Source organism: Perna viridis, chromosome 1 (assembly GCF_037379345.1).
Source record: "Perna viridis isolate PV_CMFRI_1.1 ecotype Kerala chromosome 1, ASM3737934v1, whole genome shotgun sequence".
NCBI lineage: Eukaryota > Metazoa > Mollusca > Bivalvia > Mytilida > Mytilidae > Perna > Perna viridis.
Genome location: NC_142445.1, coordinates 52,697,811 through 52,719,424, shown reverse-complemented (window position 1 = coordinate 52,719,424; position 21,614 = coordinate 52,697,811). Strand labels below are relative to the sequence as shown.

Below are 21,614 nucleotides of genomic sequence, written 5' to 3'. Positions count from 1 at the left end.
GTTTTTGGTTTTTGTTTGAACCGAAGAACCGGAAGTTGTTATCGCCATTTAGTGAGCATGAAAGTGGCACATTCCCAGTTAAAAAGCTGACAAATTCTACGACCAAGATGTATTATAGACAAACCAATAGGCAGTATAATCTGTCGACTAAAGGCTACGCAAATATAGGGAGTATTTGCTGCTCCTAACCCGACGTGACTCTTTATTTTTCCTGTCCGTTTTCATATGTATTCCAGTTTCGATTTAGTTCCGACGGTATTGTTTGTTAACTGGGCATTCTGAAGATAAGAGTAAAGGTTTGAGTTCAAGATATCCTAGACCTAATTCAAACAAAAGCCTGTGAAACAATGAAATGTCATCTTTTTCAGCCTGCATAAGTGATCACCATGCTTTAACTTAATTTGAATGAAGAAGGAAAATTGAAAGAATGAGAAATGGCACGAAAATTAAAATCTGATATCAAGTGACCAGATCCCCAATCCAAACTCAACCAACAATGGGAGATCCGTTGGGTAGAAAATCAGCTGCTGTATCACGCCTTAGACAACAGCTGCGTAAAAAGCGTGAATCACTAGCAGATCACTTTGAATTCAAGATGTATATCATTTTTCATTTCAAAGACAAGGTATATTTATATTGTACTTGTATCAACCACTAAACAAAAAAAATGTTCCCTCCAAAGATAAGGACCCGAAAAATTTTATCGTCCGTCGCTTTCAAAATTTGTTTCACCATTTATTTTGGTCTTTAGATATATCTGGGGGACGTGCTTCAATGCATAAAGCTAACCTACATTGAAGTGTTTACATGATTCTAGTATGAGACCACAATTATTTCCCCTCGATTTTTTGTTGTATACGAAAATAGTTCCAACTTTGGTAATGGGTACCTTCCTTATTTTTAAGTCACTAATATTGTTAGCAACTTCTTGTACTCCTAATTTCAGTACTTTACATTCACATATTTGCTTAATTATAGATTACTATTCCACATTAAGCTGCTGATCAGTGCAGTGTTTACTGTCAATAGCTTCACCGGAATTAAAAATGTACCTCTTCAATATCCTACATGTGTTCTACATGTGTTTTTTGCTTGTATGAGAACAGGAAGTTTACATTGAAGGTTGAAATTATTGGTTAGCATTGAACATTACATGTACCTAGTTTCAAATTCAGACACAGGGGCTCGCTGCAATAGACTATATGGGTCATATACATTATGTCTTCAGGTCATATGCATTGATTTTATAAATTGGTGAATTTTGCTGAAATTTATGAATAAAATACCACTTGTGGTTTTCTATGGGCCAGAGAAGTTCTATTAATTTTGTGCAGATGGGATTTTTTTAACCTGTTCAAATGTGTTTATTGAAATGAACTTGAAAATTAATTGTGATATCATGCCTACATATGTACGAGTACATGTAATAAGGGAGATCAGCTGGGTATCAAAAACGTTATTTGCTAGTGTTTGCTTGGGGTTTTTAGATGTTTACTTTCAAGAATTCAGTTAGTCTACATGAAATATGAAGTTTTTTACCATTTATTCGCTATTTTCTGAATTATGTTGGTTAAATTATGGTTTCTGTGGGATTTTTCATTGAAATTACACTTTTGCCTTGAGTCTAGATATGAAATCTAGGCCAATGGGGAAATATATGTATTGCACAGCTTTGAGTTTTTCTTCAATAACTTACACTAGGAGCATCATATCACAAAAAAAAACATACTGTATGAACAAGGTTTAGGCTGAAATCTGACAATTTAGTGTTGCATGAGTTAAATTGAAGCGATATGGCAAAATTATGGTTTTTACCTTGCCTTAGGGTCTATAAAATTTATTTGTTAAAATCTTTTTTATTTGCTAAAAAAATGTCCTATTAAAAATCTTGATGATTATTTTCATTAAATCTTGAGATTGGTTTAATTGAATGATATTAACTTGTAAGAAGTTTTTATAAAAAAAAAAAGCCTACATGTATTTACCAGTAAATTTAATTTAAGAGGTCTAATGTGTGTTTATTAAAAGAAGAAGACACTTGATTCCATCAGTATAAAAAGCTATAGCATTAACAAAACATGAGTTGTCAGCAACATGATATAATATACATAAAAATCTTGCATCTAATAAATGCTATACATAATCTATTATACAGACTACTGGGTGGAATATTAACTACAAAGAGCAAAAATCTATGTAATTCAGGTATACTGTAAATATTTATGAAAGTATATGAGGCCTAATACATCTATCCCAGCTGTCTCTTTTACAAGAAGCACACAATGTTATATATTGTTTGTTTTTTTTTAGATTTTGTCTTCAGTAGACTATACTATTTGTAAAGATTAGGCGGCAAACAATAAATAATGGAAAAATATTTTAACCTTAATAAAAAAATGTTCTTTTAATAATTTCAGCAAAAAAAGAATGGTGCTGTATTTGAAGTTGCTGAGGTTATTCCAGTCATGACTAACAATTATGAAGATAGTATTATGAAAGGAGTAAAGGTATCAAGTTTGATTGTGATCTTAAATAAGCAGACTTCAATGAATAAATAGATTTCTTTTAGAATTAGGGGACCGGAATCAAGTTCTTTTTCATGATTGTTGAATAACTTAAAGGATTAGGGCTGGAACCATTTAGAAATTAATGGCCATTAAGAGGCCACTTTGATTCTGGTCAAATTCTTATCATGTGTCAAATGCGTTCAAATTATACAGCTGTATCAAATTTGAATAGTGTGTCTATACTTGCCCCAAATGTTAAGTGTTAAACCTCTGTGGTCATATCAAGCTGCACCATGCAAAGCATTTTATAATACTACTGCAAAGAATATTTGCAGATATATAATCGTTTCACCTTCTCATCATTGTTGGCAACAGAGTCGTCGTCATCTTCATTGAAGTCAGTTAACTTTCATTTATTTAGGATAACTCCTATAAAACTTTTAAGATCTTTTTCAAAATATTCACTCATTGTTCCTTGGAACATGGTAGATGGTCCTATGGTGTTTGAGGATAGACTTATTTTTAATGATTTTAGAGTTTAAGGAGTACATAAAGAGGCCATTCTAAAAAATATTCTTTTTAAAAAAAATTTGGTCCAATTTAGAATTATTTTTCAACAGATTCCTTATGAAAATTCCTGCCTAGTATTTCAATCAGTCTTTTTCTTATGTCAAAATACCTTATGTCACAGGTTCATCAGAGGAGTTTCCCTATTGCTTCTGAGTACAAGATAAAGTATAGTCCATATGTGATTTCTTTTATATCAATCTATATCTCTTTCAAAATCAGTAAATATGTTTCTGGCAGTTATTTTGCTTAAAGATATTCTGTCATTGCTGCAAATTTAATCAAAATCTAGTCTTTAAATCAATTGATGATTTGAGAGACGCCTGTTTTGGCCTTGAAAGATGTTAAGTAAAAACTTTGCATTAAAGAAATTTATCTTTTGCAGAATGAGTCAAGGAACATCAAATGTTTTAAACATGTTCCATGTAAATTGCCTTTTCTGTCAAAATTTTCATAATTTAATTTATATTTTATAATAATTAGAAAGTGAAAAGTAATAATTTTTACCAACACACTACAGTCATATCATGCTGGGCTCCATGAAGTTTATCATTTGGATGATGCATAATGGAAATTTATAAATAATGGAAACAGATTTCTCAGCTTTTATTAACTTATTATTGCTCAGATATTTGGTACTATATTGCTGTTGCATGATGACTTTTTTAGTAAATGTATCTCCCTTTCCAGGTTTGACAGAAATGGTTGAGAATGAGTGGGGGTATTCTACATTGTATGTAATATGCAGCATCATTTAAAACTTATTAAATTAAGGATTCACTGATTATACCCCCTCCCAGGTTTTATAGCATGTTAAACCTCCCTCTTCCATTGGGGCATGAATATACCAGTTGTGATGAAATAGCATTTGCATGCTATTATGTCATTTTTGGAAAATCAGTGGTCACATCAGCACAAAGTACAAAAACCAATAATTACTCGTTATTTTAGAAGAAACTGAGTATTTTTCAACCAAGGACTGAAATCTAAAAAAGACTATGGTAAGAGTCCTTTTGAGATGCATTTCTTCATACCCCTGATTCAGGAGTCTGTTATGTTGATATTTATGGCATTCAAGGAAATCAGAGTAGTTAGTACTTGCTCTAGTGTAGCAAATCAATTGTGAAATATAAACACTGTATGCAGGAGATGAAGATTTATTGCTGCACAGGTAAGGAAAATTAAATTAATGATATTAAAAGTTGTCTTTTTTTATCATATTTCTTAAGTGCTTAAACAACCACTGTTGTCAAATTCAAGATGTAGTTCCAATAAAGATGCAGAACAAGCTGTTTCTGTAGTCTCCTTTTTTTTGAGCTCTGGTGGATATATTGACAGTAACCATTTGCTAAAGGAAGAGTTGTTGATGGACAATACAACATCACTGTATCTGTATGTAAAGTTAAAGGATTTAGCATCTTTTATATTTTTAATCATTACAAGATTCTGAAGAAATTCAGTCTCGTATGAATATGAAAACAAATCGGCTAGGAGAGGAGCACAGTTAGTGCCCATTGGAATGCCAACTTGTAGTTGAAATGTAGTTCATCAGAAGGTGATGAATATGTTATCAATGAGGAAATCAAATATATCACAAACCTGCTTTTCTGTGTAGCACACTTTGCCCTTCTGCAATGTTTTAGAAAAATATGTGGATTTGTAACCAAGAACAACACAATTTTTCGAAACAGATAAAGATTTAAGAATAAATCCTTTCAAATGAGATTTCAATTTATCATGTAACAACGTAGTGTAAAGCGTTGAGAAGTCAAAAGTTTGGAGAGAACTAATTTCCAAAAAGCTGCGGGATTTTAAGTTTTGAAGCTTTGTCCACAGGTTCAATAACATATTTCTCGTGTAGTTAGGAAAGGCATTCAAGTGCCTCACAATCATTGAATACAAACTTGAATCTTTTATTGACACATTTCTTGAGATTGTCAATACGATTCTGTACCAACGATCGGATGGTACATATCCAATGTGACAAGGTATTTTTATGAAACTTTATAGAAAGGTTGGGCATTATTTGTAGATGTGCATAAGGAATATAGTTACTGTTGGAGGATCCAACGGGAGATAATCCAACTGAAGGTTTTACATATTAAAACTTCTTTATTGCAACTCCTCTAAAACTGCTCAAGGGACTTATATAAAACTTTATAGGAAGGTTGTGCCTCTTATGTGCATGAACAAATAAAGTTACTGTCGGAAGATTCCAAAGGAAGAAAATTGACTGCATTTGAAGCAGGGAGTATTCTCTTTATGAGCTTGCTCACAGTATTTCTAGTTTGAATTGATTCACTGCAAAACCAATTTATTTCATATAAACATTTGTATCTATAAAAACAAACTGACATATTAAATCATACAGTATGCAGTACCAGTAGTATAGGATTCTCATTTCCCTTCAGCCTTGGTTAGTGAATGTCTGCCAGAGAAAGTAAATGCTAGTTAATTGAATTCACTGGTATGGAGTGATGCTGTAAACTTTAGGAGCTATATCATTTAATTGAAAGTATTTAACTTGCCATGCAACTTTAAGGTTCAATACCCTAGAATGCTATGTATAATAATTCATTAGTTCACCTTCACTAACATTCCAAGTGATTTAATGTCATTACTGTCATTCATTGTCGCTAATCTTTTCTCACTTTACTCAACTTCATGAAAACCTTTTTGATCTATTTTAACCAAACTTGACAGAAACGATGTATGGAGGAGCCTCTTTAAACAGTCCACTTTTGGTTCAGTTTCATTAAATAGACTACCGGAAGCTACAGTATCTAAGCTTCTGATAGTCCAGTTGTCAAAGATCAACTTCTCTGAAACCAGTGATTGAATTTAAGCAGAAATACTTGCTAATGCAAGTTGAAATTCAATTTTGCTAGTAGAAATTATTTCCATGTGCTAATATATGCTGGTGGAATTCTATATGTCATATAGGTAAAATCAAGAAATAACCCAAAAAACTTAAATTTATCGAATGTAAATTTTCAGTACTTGCTAAATTTAGCTAGTGGAAAAAATTCTGAAATTCAATACCTGGAAACCACAGATGCCAATGTTTTGAAACTTAAAAGGGTTGTTGACCTTAATGCCTTCTACAAATGATTCAGGTGTGCCAATGGTTCAGGTGACTCAGAAGTTAAGGGACCTTTTGAAATAGCTTACTTTTTGATCCACAAGGTCAGATGATACAACCTCAGCATTACTAATCTTTTAGGTGAGACATTCTGAGTTTTTAGAGCCTCTAGTTTTTTATATTTTTTGTGCTCTATAGGAAGAAGCTTACTCATTAGAAAGCTCTAAAGAATTACTGGAAAGAGATGTTGTTCAGCTCCATGCACCAAGATGGCAGTCAATGAGACGGGTTTGTTCACATGATTTTTTTTATGATTAGCAAATGAAAGTTAATAATGATTTTGATAAAAATTTTGAGAGTGGGCCATTTTTAATGATCTTCAGAAATTCATTGGACCATTGGGTTGACATTCTACGTAAACATTTTAATGAGACATTTTCAGCAGAAATTTGATAAACGGTGCTTGGCCTGCTCAAATTCCAATCACTGAAGTAATTAAAGTCTCTGAACTTGAAAAGTATGATTTTATCCATTGTATTATTTTCCCTTTATATGATGTGATATAGATTCACACAACTTTCAGTGAAGATTAAACTGCTACAGTAATTTTGTTATTTTTTAAATTTTTTTCAGAGTGCCTTCATCCTTAATTTTGATTGGGTTCCCTGCACTGTTTTGTCTACATATTTTCTCTATTTAGTTAGAGGTAAAGTCTAGTCAAAGTGTAATCAAAGACCTCACTTTTACTATTCAGTACTGATTGAACACATGAACATTAAAATGTTAATATATAACACATTTTTTTCTAATGCTGATTTCAATAAAATATATTTTGATTGACAGGATGTTCTTGGTTGTACGACAGAGATAGATTTCTTCTTGTGGCCACGAAATGATATTGAAAAAATTGAATGTACCCTGTTTTCCAGATGGAAAGGGGATGATGCTCCTTTCAAACCTATCCAGGTAATTTGTATTTTTAAGCTAATGATATGATTTGAATCATTCAATTATAGATATATTCTCATGAAAACTATATTTATGGTTCATTGTGCATATAATAATAGCACTAAGCTGCTTATCTTTATGGAATATAAAAATAGGAGATGTGGTATTATTATCAATGAGATCATCCATCAAATGCCAAGCAATGAACAATCAAACTTCTACAGATCGTTTTTGTTTCAGAAAAGTCACAACATAACATTAGTGGTATGGTAAAAGTTTTTATTTCTGCTACCTAGATTCATTTGGAAAGAGATAAATTTTAATAAGGTATCAGATAAATTAATACCAGTATTTAAATATCTGTTAGAGTATGGTAGATCATTTAAAGATTTGTGCTTAAGAAAAGTTAATATTTAAATTCTTACAGGCTGAATTTGATTTTCTTCGTGGTGATTATGAAAAACAGCTAATGCGGCTGTTAACAAGGAAAGAAAAAACAGGAATGATTATCAGTAATCCTTCACAATCAATGTTCTTATTTATTGATAAAAATCAACTACAGGTATATATTTATTATATAATGATGTACATAATAAATTAATGTAAATATTTTTGCTGAATGAGATTACAGAAAATTAAACCAAAAGTTACATAGAGATATTACAATATATAATTCAAAAATGTTTAAATTATTCATGTAATTCAATGATTAATTTACAGTCATTTTCATATCAGAAATTCTGTATAACCTTCCCTTGGAATGTTGTTACATTGTAAAGAAAAACAATTGCCTTCTAATCCAGTTCAGTTGTTTCAGACAAAAGGAAAAAAACCTATGTAAAATTTTTTACTAAAACATCTAGTTGCATTTTTCTGATATCACAATTCATGTTTTATTAATTATGAGTAGTTATGGTTTATTTTTTTTATTTTGTAGACAAGTAAAAATAAAGTGATTGTGTTCAAGCTTTCCAGCATGTGTCTATACTTACCTCAGGTATTACACTTTCACTTCATTTTCATTACGTGTACAGGTAGTTAGCATTTAAATGTTAGTATTCATGAGTGTTATATGTCCTTTCATTGTTATTATCTACTGTTTTCAAGGTTTTAAGTACTGTATTTCTGTTGAAATTAAGATCAATAAGGCGTAGCTGCAGTAAGTGATATTTGTTTTTAATTTTTCTCATCAATATGGCAAATTATTTTCCATTTCCTCTTGCCAAAATAAAATGTTTATAGCCGACTTTGTTTACGTATGACCCTTAAACAGTGAATATTGGGTTGGTAGAAATGTGTTAGGATGTTTTAAGATATATAAAACTATTGTCCAGGGTTATAACAATACAAGTCAGAAAATTATCACTTGCCATCTGGGCAAGTGCTAAAAAATAAGCACTAGCCAAATGCAGTTTTTACTTGCCATTTGGCATTGGCCTGTAGAGGTTTCACACAATGTAAATGTGTTTTTATATGACCACAAAATGTGTGGATGCATTACTGGTATGTTATGATGCTGTCTTTGTTGTCGTTATCGTTAACAATTCGATTCAATGCGATATCTGTACTGGTAGTTGTATTGAACCAAATATTATAAAAATTTGGATATTGTATTGCTACTAGAGAGGACTAGTTATTTAAAATTGGGTCACTGGCCCCTACCATTCAGCAGAAATGGGGCCAAAAGTGTTTAAATAGGTGTTTATTTTTTTTTTAATTTATTTTGAAGGTTTACTGGTATTTCATATTTAATTTTGATAATCAAAGAAATTTGATTTCTTTTAGGCTTACCATGTTAGCTGTTGTCAATACTTGGCGTCTGTCATTAACTTTTCTTTTAAAACCTTTCTCTTCCAAAACCACTCAGTGGGTTATTACCAAACTTGGTTACCAACATCTGGAGTATCTAGTTTAAAAATAGTATCGATTATATAGATCAAGCTTAAAACATGACTGTTGTTGCTATTTTTAGACTGCAGAGGTCAAGGCTCCAATGTCTACATATATCTTAAAGACTATAAGAGATATCGGAAAATAAATGTGACCCTCCTCTTTTAGTTTGAAGAGTTCTACTATAGTCTGTATTTGGTCAAAGTTGCCAGGCAACTCCTTGTTTATTTTCAGCCAATATTGTGAAAACTATAAGTGATAGGAAAAAACTTTCATCTGATGAAATGATCTTTTTGATAAGGTCTACAAAAGTCTCCATTGAGTCAAAAATGTCTGAAGACTCGTTGTTAGATTTATTGCCCTTAAATAGAGAAAATGTTCAGTATAATATGATCTATCTTTTGTGTAAATTTCAGAAAAATCTGTTTATTTTCATGGAGTTGTCTCCCCTGAAAATGCACTTTTGACAATTTTCCAGTTTTTTCTGTTTTCCAGAAAACCAAAGTTGCTGAATTTGCATGTTTCACTAATGTTTTGATTTTAAATATATAATGATATAAAGAGTTGAATATGGCAATACTTTCAATGCTGACCAGGTGAGCAATTCAGGCTCTCGTGAGCCTCTTGCTCATCATTTACTAAATGTTCCTTTAATGCCCTATTTTTGGTGCAATGCTTGCTTTTATGGAAGAAAGCTCCATTTTTACTGGTAGTTTTCCAATGTTTTCTTTTAGTGTTGTGAGTGCATGCAGTAGGTATAACTCATATGAAGGGAAATCTCAAAAGTCAGCACCAAATTGTATTTATTTTATGTTTTAGGACCAGCTTACAGCATGGGGCCCAGGAACAGTTGAAGAAATTCTATCGAAACATATTCCAGAATAGTTATTTCATCAGGGACTTTATATCATAACATTTCAAATGATATTTATTTTTAAAACGTGTATCAGTTATGACTTTTTTATCTAAAAATATTTGTATTGTTATTAATAAGCATTTCAAGTGTTGTCTGTGTAATACTTTAAATATCCTGTATGAAGTTTTTTCTTTTTGTGGATAAACATAAGTATTATTATTGATAACTATCTCTTAAATTTCTTTTATCTCTCTTCAGTGTATGTTATTTATTTTCAGAACACAAATCATTGGAGTTTTTTTTTAAAAGAAGAAAAGATAAAATAAGATTCTGTGAAAATCATTTGTGTTTTTTTTTTTTTTTATCAAACATGTATAATTATCTTCATACAATTTTTAGTGATTTTTCTTTTTTTATATCCATGCAAACAAAGTTTTGGTGATACATTGTACATAGGAATCAGTCAGTCAGTCTGTTTGTCTGTCCACACTTCTTGCCATGCAGCTCCTCCTATACATCTCTAGGGATTTTGATGACATTTTGATAGGAAGGCATCACATGCAAAAGTGCATGAAGAAATATAATAATTATTGAATAACACAAGAGTTTGCAACTAAGGGGTTGAAACCGAAGGGATTTTGATGAAATTTAATAGGAATGCATGGCAGCATATGTAGTGCTGAAGGACTCAAAAGAGAAATAATTCAACTTACTGATTTAACATTTGAAGTCATATAAAGCCATGGTATTCTCTGTGTGAGCTTGCTCATAGCATTTCTAATTTGAATTCATCTTATCATTACAGAGAAAATTTTGTTTAATAGATTAATGTTAAGATCACTTGTTATTTTCTAATACACAGCTACAATGTAAACTGTTTTTGTTTTATACTTACCAAGTGATTAGATGAGGTAATTGTGGCTGGTGCAAACTGACAAATTTTTAAGGAAAAAGATACCAAATTATTTGTATTTTCATTTTCTTATTCATTTTCTTTTTTTTTTTCATTTCAAAAAGTATTTTGTTGCTTGATTGTTCTTAATTTGCACTCAGCAATTTTTTGCTATATATAATGTATGAAATATCTGTTAATTGTGTATCAGTATACTTAAGTGAAGAACCCTTTTTGAATGTTATGTGTGAAGTGTATTGTTTTCATTATTATTTAAATTGTGAATGTGTGATAAATGTTATGATTGATTGTTCATCATATGGAAATTCTTCATTTATTTAGGCTAATTTCCACTGAAATGATTGAAATAATATGATTCAACAGAAAAACATTTCATATTTCATTGGAGCCTTAATTATTTCATTTCTGTTAAGAATATTTAAGTAGCTCTTCAGCTAAGAATCGTGCAAAATTTGATTCATGGTTGGAAAGTCTACATATTTTTAATTTTTTATTATTTGTATAAAATACCTAATAAACAGAATTTAAGGTGCAGATTTTCATATAACCTTGATTATAGGAGATAAAAGTTACATAGAAAGAACTGTAGAATTCAAAATTAAGGGAGATGACTCTATGAATGACACTAAAATACAAAAGAAACTATTGGATTTTCAATGTGGATTATCTCCTAAGAGCAGACAGATTTGAAGAATGTTTATACATTTCATCATTTAGACTTATAAACAAAAATTAAATTGTGTAGCCTTTTTGGGGTGTATCACTTATTACAGAATTAGCATGATTCTTACAAGACTGCTACTTAAAAAGTTGTCATATGAGTCTTCATCCTTGTCTGTGGATATAGGCTTTTGTTTGATATCTAAAGTGTTATTTGATGGATTGTTATGAAAATATAATGCAAGGTTCCCTACCACTATAGAAAGGTTGAGGTTGACTCCAGGTTTTGTTGTATTAAATGGAGCCAAAAATTTTAGTATCTAATTTACATGTTTCTTGAATAATTCTATTTTGATTTGTTTTAAAGTCTTCAGTATAGATTTGGCTTATTAAACATGAATGTTAACTATTTTGTGTAATTATTATGGGTTATGTAATAAGAGAAGGAAATCAAGTAGGTAAAAGTCAAGGGCACATGTACTGAAGGAAATCAATTTTTTGTAGACAGAACTCCTTAGAAACCGCTAAACAGATTTTGTTCAAATTATATAGGATTGTTAGTCACCATATGTAGTTGATCATATTGTGCTGTCATTCTGATTCAACAAATTTTACAGGAGTTATATGACTGTTGATTTGTACATGCAACACAATAGAAACACTGTGTGGATGCAACTCCTTGGAAACTGCTGTATGGATTTTGTTCAAATTTTATAGGAATGTAGTCATCATATGCAGTTGATCATATTGTTCCACCATTTTGATTGGACAAATTTTACTGGCGTTGAGGCTTTTGCATTTGAATTTTTCTGTTGTGGCGGGGGACATATGGCTATGCATAGCAATCTTGTTTAAGTGTTGTAAACAGAGAACAGTGACTGAGTATATCTGTTTGTAATTTGCAGTGGATGCATTCATTTCATACAAAATATGGTAAGAAAATAACAAGTCCAAGGCAATCGCAGATGGTTTATAGAAATTTATCATTTTCAAGTATCTTAATTGACCAAATTACATTCAAATCTTTTTGCAAAGCAGATATTGATATTCAAATGCTATTATTTTTTAATACCATACACAAAACACATTTTTGTCTATAAAGGTTATTTTGATATATTGACTGTGTTATTGTCTCTATATCTGTTGATTTTCTTTTTGTTTCTACTTGTATTGCTTCGCCTGAAATAATGTATAATGGCTTTGCTGATTCAGTTTTTTTCTCTTTCTGATTTCATTGTGACATTGTGCCAACTATATAAGGAAGTAAATAATGATTTCTCATTCTGTCTGACAAGGATTTTATTAACATCAATGCAGGGTCAGACATTGAATACATGTGATGGGCAGTGTGTAATGTGTGAAGTGATTAAGAGTGTGGTTGTGTGTGTGTTAATTTTAAGTTGTTGATTTTGTTTTTGTTTTGATGATATTGTCAATTTGTTTATGTTTTTGGCAGCATTTATTTAGGTATGTAGAATTTTTTTGATAAATGCTTCATACAGACATAAAAAGGAATGGAATATGTGCCATTAAACGCTGTCAATTTCTTTGACTGAAATGTTATTCAACTTAATAGTGGTACTTTTTGTAATATAGTCAATATTTAGCTGTGTTTTAAAAATTGATTATATACAAAAAATATCTAATATCATACAACTATAACGTTAAGTCTGTTCTGTTACAATTTTCTTCCTAAAAAAAGGTGTTTTGAAAGGTAATGTTTTGTTTTTAATTTTTACTATTTTCTTTTACTCTAAGGTGGAACTATAAATATGGTATTTATGGCAAATGTTGTTCATGTTAATTGTTTTTTTTTGTTTTTTGTTTTTTTTTTGAAAATTTTGCTTTAATGTATACGTTAAGTGCTTATTCATTGAAATTTGATTCTGTATCAGTATACTTGTACAGTCTGCAGTGTCTTTCTTAGACATTTACTGTACGAGGAAAGAATGTTGACATTCCTAACTGAAGCAGTAGAGAAAAATAAATTTATTTAATAAGAAGTTAGCTCACTTTTTTATTCTTCCCTCTACACAAATATATACATGTGAGAAAAATTCTGATATTTGAAATTGGTATAGCATGACCAGTCTTTTTAGCATGATGATGAAAAAAATCTTAGCATTGAGATGTTCAAAGAATCTGGGTCCAGATATTTTTGTATCCAGTTTCAGTTTATTTGTCTTATATATTTTTTTGTTTTGTAAATTGGTAAATTGGTGAATTTATTTGCTTTCATGGATGTCCATTCAATAAGAACAAAAGCTCACAGTAAAAAAATTACTGTTGAGAAACATGGGTCAAAAAGTGTAAAAAGCAAGCATTTTAAAACTTAACTGTATAACTTAGTTTATGTGTATAGACCTGTTCGAAATTGTATCACAAGATTCTATACCACCAAAATCAGGCTGGAATTTATTTTAGGGGATGATTAACACATCAATAAAGGAATTAGGGGTGAAAAAAAAACAATTTAGTGGTTTTCAAGTAAATTGTATGGATCCCTCTATGTTTGTACTACTAGGTTCACTAAGTTCCATACCACAAAAGGAATGTTTTGATAGATCATTAGGGTTATGGGCCTTACCTTCATATATAAATTACTTATCCTTAAGTCTAACCGCAAATACTAATGGTCTTCCACTTCTGTCCAGAAACTTGATCAAACATTTAATCACAATCAAAGAGCTGTATCAAGATCAATAATTACCCAAATAGGGTTTGATCTCTGCTGACATATTAAATCTTATCTGCAGAACATTAAATTAAAAATCAAAATTGACAATTTTGAGTTACAGGGCTTTAAAGGAAGGGGGATTTTCCCATTTTTGCACAAAACTCAACAAATCTTAATGAACATCAGTTAATTGGTTATATCTGTTAATGTAAGTGCCTTTTAATTTTTTTTTAAATTTTGGATTTTATATTTAGTTATGGAACTTTTTTCATACAAAAGGAAGGAGATTTTCATTTAATATGACTGCAAAAAAATTGTTTTAGTATACTGGTATGATACCTTAAAAAATCTTCTCCTCTGACACTACTTGACCAATTGAAACCAAACATGGTATGAATGTTCCTTGGGGTATACTGCATAAAATTAATTTGGGGATTTTGATTCATCGAAAAACATGGCTGCCATTACTGAAAATAGAAAGAGTAATCAAGGGAACCAAGGTTATAGCGGTAATCAAAAGAATGTAATCCAGGGACAAAGACCAGACATGGAAAACAGACATACACAACAAAGAACCTAAAGTAACTAAAATCATACATACAAAGTAACAAAAGTAAATGAGCAACTCGGACTCATAGGGGTCAGACAGTAGTTTTTCAAATGTATCTCCTAAACCGTTAGGTTTAGCTCTGAATTCTGACATGGAGAAAAGTGTTCAGCATGATGATATCTATCTCTGGTCAAATTTTGGTTTTAATCCGTCAAGCCATGTTGGAGTTATTGCCCTTTTTCAACGATTTTTGCTATTTTTAATGTTATTTCTTTCAAAAATCTTCTCCGACATTACTTGACCAATTGAAACCAAACTTTCAATATCTTGAAAACTATGATTGATTAAAAGAAACTTTCAGTTGTTGAAAAGATCTTGTGATAAGTCCTACCAAAGACTTCTTGAGTCAAAATTGTTGGACAACTTCTTGTTTAATTTTGAAAGGCAAATTTCAACAAGGTGAGCGATTCAGGCTCCTGGGAGCCTCTTGTTTATTAAAGAATAATGATTTATTGACATATGCCATATATACTAATAAGATTTCTTATAAACAGATTCCTCAGGAGTGATAACAAAATGTAGCATTTTAACTTCTTCCCATTTTTAATCATACTAACTTCACCTGTTGTGTGTATCTCTTGTTTTCTTTTTGTTTGTTCGTTTTGGTTTTTTCCTAGTTATCTTATTAACAACCATTGCTGTTATATAAAATACATTTTCTTCTTCTGTGTTTTTTTTTCTAAGCTAGGCTAAATTTATGTCATCAAGGGTGATACCAAATTCTGTATGTAATATCTCAATCATGAAATATAGTCTTTGAATCATGTTTCCATAGTTGTACATGTAGCTGGCCTACAGCTTTTCATATGAGTCCACCTAAGTGGATTTTTTACAATAAATTTTTGGAATTTCCTATTTCAGATATCATTGTTTTTAAACAGTTTAATTATCACATTTCTGCTACAAGTATATACCGGTATATTTTTGTGAGTTAAGTTAACTTGAATTAACCTACTTCTAGGCCAGTCAGGGCTCCCTTTTAAGAATCTCTGTGTACACCTCTGAACACTGTACATAAATCCTTATTTTTGTTTTACATTCATACACACATAGATAATCAGAAATTAGACTGATCAAATTAAAAGAAGAAACTCAATAGCATAAAAATTTGATGTTTTTGTTTTTATTATTATTATTATTATTTTTGCTGGTGGCTACACAATAGCAACTAAGAGGTTTATTTTGCAAGAGCTTTAACATAGAAAAATAAATCAGTTTACAGAAAATAATTATGAATTAGAGTGCTAATTTTATAGTTCTGTTTGGAATGTTCTACGAACCGGATATTGTTTATGATTCCACCGTAATTCATTCTGCACTTAACGAGACCAATTTGGCGGGAGATTGTCATGGCAACTCACTAACAAAATGGCGGCTTTCTGAACGAAATTTAGAGTGTAACATAACACTCTACGATTTTTACTATTTAATACAATTTTTTGCACTAAGTACAGGTAAGTCATGCATAAAGACAAACAAAAGGTTGTTCCAAGTTTCTTTGACAGATGTACGCTTTGGTGTTGATCAACCTTACGAATACGATGAGTGATACGTCCTGGCGTAAATTATTTAAAACGGACACCTGTTAATCACCAGCAAGGAGCTTTAGAGCTTACCCATAAATACTATTTATAGCTCTTAAATATGCGTTTATTATCAAGAAGAGATTCCCTCATAAACTTTCTGGGGTATTGATTTCTCATCAATTGTTACTAGCCAAGGCCTTCAGGCTAGTGACTATAGTCCAATTCACCTCAGATTGTTTGTGGTTTTTTGCGTTTATTTTTGTAATTACTCGACGGTTCTTTTAAAAAAACTTGCCATTTTATTCATGTCGTTCTGTACTACGATTCCCTTACTATTATTTTTCGTTCTTACCTCCGAGATTGAAAAAATTCAAAATTTATTTTTCCTACGAGAATTTTGCATTGAATGTATAAGTAAAGTAAAGGCTAAGCCAAGGCGAACACTGAATTTGTATGCTTTTTTTCTCACCTTGCTGTAACTTGAGAACTCATCATTCAGTTAATTGTAGATTTAAAACAATTGCTCTTTACAAAATGTTCAGTATAATTTTTGGAGGAGATTCAATTTTATATTGGCATGGCACTTGACTTGTCCATAGACATTTGGTTTTCGTATGATAAATTGAGTATTCGTTGTTTGGTTGGTTGATCTTCACAAAACTTTATAACATGGTTTCAAACCACAAAAGGTAGGTTGGTATTGATTCTGGGGTTCTAGCCCCTACTGTTTTAGAATAGTCCTTTTTCATATTTACGGAATGTATGCCATTTTAGCAAGTTTTTCAAAGGGAAATAACCAACCACATACATGTGAACCTACCGGCGGTAGTTCAATTCTACAGGAATTGGAACCTTCCTACCGTTCTACCTTTGAAACAGAAAACTACCGCTTTCCGAAAATATCATAAACAAATTTTGTAGGCCATTTTTTTAATTTACTAAAGGGAAAAACCTGAGAGGATTGAATAAAGACATTTCTGGTTGATCTCAGGTAGACAGGTGAACATGTTAATTAGGGTCATGAACAGTAAGTAAGAGCTTTAGTGGTTATTGACAAGACATAATATAAAAGGTGTGATGATTATATAACAACAGGAGATAATTGACAATTATCCCAAGTTTTAGTGGCAAACGCTTAAATGATGAAACGATTTTATTACCGACGATTGGGACTAATTGTGTAAACATTGATGCGGGATATTTGATCTTTTGATGGTTATGGAAACATTGACCATGCATCCACTGAAAATGAAATTGTTTCAAAGTATGGCTTGTTTTTTTTATCCAAGTCAATGGAGGAGCTATGTGAATTTTTCAATTTGGAGCACTCTCATCAACCATCAAAATGCTGACATGTAATATTTCATCTTCTGCACCTCCAGCCAAGAAAGCAAAGTAGTTTGTGCAATTCCAAATTCAATGCTGCATGGAAGTTAAAGTGGTGCCAAGCCAGTAATGATTATTTGAAATGAAATCATTTTGATGCATTCATGTATTTATGCAATAGTAGCTATTGTAGTGACAATTTTTAAATGAAAATTATTTAATTATTAGTAGATATATAGTAATGATGACACTTTTGAATTGAAAGTTATTTAAGTTCATGCTGTTCTTGTTATGTAAATATTGTCATTAATAAAAAAAATCATTAAAATGTTCAAGTGTTACTGCATCAAAAGGGTCATACCAACTATTCAAATAGAGTATTCAGCATTTTTTCTCATAGAAACAGACTTAATGCAAGGTTTTCCATAAGTTTCACACATATTTGACTTGTTACGCCGCGAAAAAAACCGGATAAGAAACCTCCAGTTTTCAAACCAAATCTACAGCTGGAAAAGGACAAATCTCCAGTGTTGAACAAATGACTTTATCACATGTATACAACCAACACCAGACAACCTGGTTTGCAGTTTCATTGGGGAAAGGAAAAACAGCAAACATTTTTCTAGGAAACTTAAACTATTTTCACTTCGGTAAAAACTGTATTCCAGTAGTACATGCCAACTTACACGATTTTGACCATATGTCCGGCTAACATGATTTTTCAGGTCAAATATGTCCCAAAACCCAATTTTGTCAAAATTACCTAGAGAAATCCAAATTCAAACTCCTAAATTTGTGTTTCAATCACATTTCTTTGATTAGAGGAGTCATAAATCTGACAAAAGGTATTAATTGCTGTCTAAACAGGAAAATGAATGTTTAATGACCAGTAAATTACCCCAGAGGTGGCAGAGGGGCAATCAGCTAATCAGGGTTATCGATGATGATGATGATGATGATGGTTGACAATTATCATCATCGGGGCCCATTGTCATTTAATTATCAAATAACAAAAGATCAATTTAAAAAGTGAAAACAATTGTCAATAATCCTTTTATCCGCTTGATGAACTATTTCCAGATGTCAAATAACTACACAAGCTTGACAAATTAAAACATCTTTTTTTATAAACGGTCGGATTTTAGGCCATTATTTTAGTGAAATACCTGATTTGCATGCGAACAAGAAATGTAAAAATTATAGCCGACTTGTTGAAAAGATCCAATACATCGCTGTATTTTAACCAATAAATGGCTTGCAAATGCAGGGAAACATAAAAAAATGCTTTTATGTAAAAGCTTAATGATGAAAGGATACGCATTTCAGGGAATTTACCAGAATCCTTTCATCTCAATGTGGTCTTCTGCTGGTGATTTTTCCTCCCATCCCTTGCCAAGAATGGTACCTTACTGGTTTGAAATAAGTTATTAAAAGTATCCAAGTACTTACTGCAGTGCCATCATATTGAATATTTGAATTTGAAGTCTGCTGCAGCCATTGCTCCAATTTGACAGTAAACCAGTCTGTCAGATGATAAATTTGTAGAAAGTTACTCCCCTTTGCTTAATATCTTAAAAAAAAGTCGGGAATATAGAAAAGGACTTTGGTGGCCGAAAAGGGGTTTCGTACATGTAAATAGTTGCTATTATTCGGTGGCTAAGATGGCATATTGATCAAGTCTAGTTCGAAATTTATAGTGGTGGATATATGGCTTAACACCCAAATAGGGGTAGTTTTCAGACTAAGTTGTGTTGAAAAATATTTTTACTTATTTTCTGGAAATCAATATAAATTCAGATTATAATTATCCCTTGTACTTAATAGCCAATTCATTTAAAATGAAACTAAAATTGTTTTACCTTCTGGTAATGTCAATATGTTCATAAAATAAAGAGGTATGATATGTTTATTGCTGATAAAATATTTATACTAAAAATTTAAACATAAGACAAATGTTGGTCTGATAGAATAGATTTAATTCTTTTAATATAGAAATATTTGAATTTATATTGACAAGAACTGGGTATTTTCACTCAATATAACTACTATACTGTTGAGGGAAGCAAAGATTTTTATTATCTACTTCAAATTATTGAGGAAAGAGAAATAAACACTTGTACTATGTAATTTTTAATAGTTTTTGTAAACTTTATAAATTTACATGAAGATAGTGCACACAATTTTTTTATGTCAATTTTCTTATGTATACAACAAATCAGACATAGGCCTGACATTTTCATCAACAGGTCAGTATATTAGTATATTTTTTATATAAATTCATTTCAAATAATCATGGTGTATGGTGTCTGCTGAGACAAGTATAACTTGTAGAAGGATGAAGTCAAACCACAGATACATAATCAAAAGATATGACACTTTTGTAAATAGCTGACTAAGTTTTCCCGCTCAAGCAGGGGACTTAATTGGGCTGCCACAGGGGAAGCTTCCCTGCTCAAGCAGTGAACTTGATTAACCATTTTCGTTTATTTTCTTTTTGTGTTGATTTAAATTTTGTAAAATTACTCATAAACAATCCTACTAAAACTCAAGTAAGGATTGAATCATGTTGCTCCTTTAATTGTTGGTAAGGGGTCAGGGACCCTCAAATTCTGATGCAGGTCCTGAACTGGATGCAAGTCGTTCCGGCCCCAAACCTGTCTGGCCCAAAGTCGTTCTGACCCAAAGTCGTTCCGGCCCAAGTAGTTCCGGCATAAAGTCGTTCCGGCCCCAGTGGTATAACCGCAAGCCCCTTAAATTCCATCACTTGAATCTTATATCATGTCTTCTACTGAATATTGACAATTTAAAGAAATAAAATTAAAAATACCTCAATGTTAAATGAATCTTCTGTGGCTTCCTCTGCTAATTCAGGTTCAGCATCTTTGCAGGTTTGGCATATAAAGTTGCGTTCTCCCCAGTTGTGGTACTCTGCTAGTGTAATACCTATGCCACATTTTCGATGTTGCCATCTGGAACAAGAGTCACACGACAAGGCATGCTGTCTTGGTCTTACTTCTGTCGTACAAACTACACAAGGATACATCATGAATAACGTTTTTTTCAAATAATGAAGAACTAAGATTCGGTTGTTATTTATATAGACCTGACATGTGAGTTGTTATTTTTTCTCAGCTTGGGCATATGTTTTTATAAAAAACTAATTGTAAAAATAAGTGAAATTTACCATCAAAGACATAATCCAATCAAAATGTATCATCAAAAACTATTACCGTCAATCAATTAAATCATCAAAAATTATTACCGCCAATCAATTTTTGATACATTCTTTAATCATCAATTTATTAATGAAATCATTTATTATTAGCAGTGCATAAGTAACTAATTAATCACTACATCTGATTACTCTCTTAATCTTTATTAATGCTCTTAATTATGAAATAATGTGATAAAACATTACAAAAACAATGTCTATGGTTCTTGACGGAAACATTATGAATACACATTTGTTGACTAATCTTTATAAAAAATATGCGACTTCGGTAAAATCTCAAATAATTCATCTAAATTCATTGACTAATTGGTAAAATTAAATATTTTTATTTTGGGGACAGAACGACTTTTAAAATGAGGCCGGATCGACTTGGGGACGGAACGACTGGAAAACCCTGAACTTACTATATTTATGTTTACTCTTATATAGGATCTTTGACTTCCTTTTAGTCCTTTCCTTCTATTAAGAATGCAAAAAAGTTCAGGACCTTTGTACTCATAAATGTAAATTTGAAACTACGGAAATTGTTCTCAAATACTTTAGTGGGGGCATAGTCAGAAACCCAAATACATGTACAATAGTCTAGCTCTTCCTACCAATTAGAATTTTTATGATTTGTAAAATTTTTTTTAAAAATTCATAAGACCAATTTTAATATAGTAAAGGTTTTCTATGTATATCATTTCAATATTGTTAAGTAATTTTAGGTATTAATATTTTAATTATAAGTGTGTTATTGTAATGTTTAATGAACACATCAACTCATACATAAAATCATGTACACAAAAAATTATTTGCTTGCTTGAACATTTTCTGTTGA

At 31.2% G+C, this 21,614-nt stretch overlaps 3 protein-coding genes across 8 annotated transcripts in view; 2 read left to right on the top strand and 1 right to left on the bottom strand.

The window, feature by feature from the left end:
* Window positions 1-21,614, bottom strand: part of LOC148629319 (metalloendopeptidase OMA1, mitochondrial-like) — a 142,347-nt gene that overhangs the window by 22,860 nt on the left and 97,873 nt on the right. The gene's annotated exons all lie outside the window — the stretch shown is intronic.
* Window positions 7-13,426, top strand: LOC148629324 (uncharacterized protein C6orf62 homolog). The gene is made up of 7 exons (XM_088548322.1): window positions 7-625; window positions 2,418-2,507; window positions 6,355-6,444; window positions 7,000-7,122; window positions 7,532-7,666; window positions 8,042-8,101; window positions 9,814-13,426. Exons 1-7 carry the CDS (start codon window positions 497-499, stop codon window positions 9,877-9,879), a joined length of 693 nt encoding a protein of 230 aa, XP_088404448.1. The 5' UTR covers window positions 7-496; the 3' UTR covers window positions 9,880-13,426.
* Window positions 16,048-21,614, top strand: part of LOC148629323 (uncharacterized) — a 44,816-nt gene continuing 39,249 nt past the window's right edge. For 2 of the 5 annotated variants that reach the window (XM_088548211.1, XM_088548220.1), the window contains exon 1: window positions 19,785-19,808. The gene's annotated coding sequence lies outside the window, so the exon portion shown is untranslated. Of the gene's footprint in view, window positions 16,165-19,784; window positions 19,809-21,614 lie in introns of those variants that run through there. The other 3 variants (XM_088548238.1, XM_088548229.1, XM_088548246.1) reach the window with 2 other exon arrangements.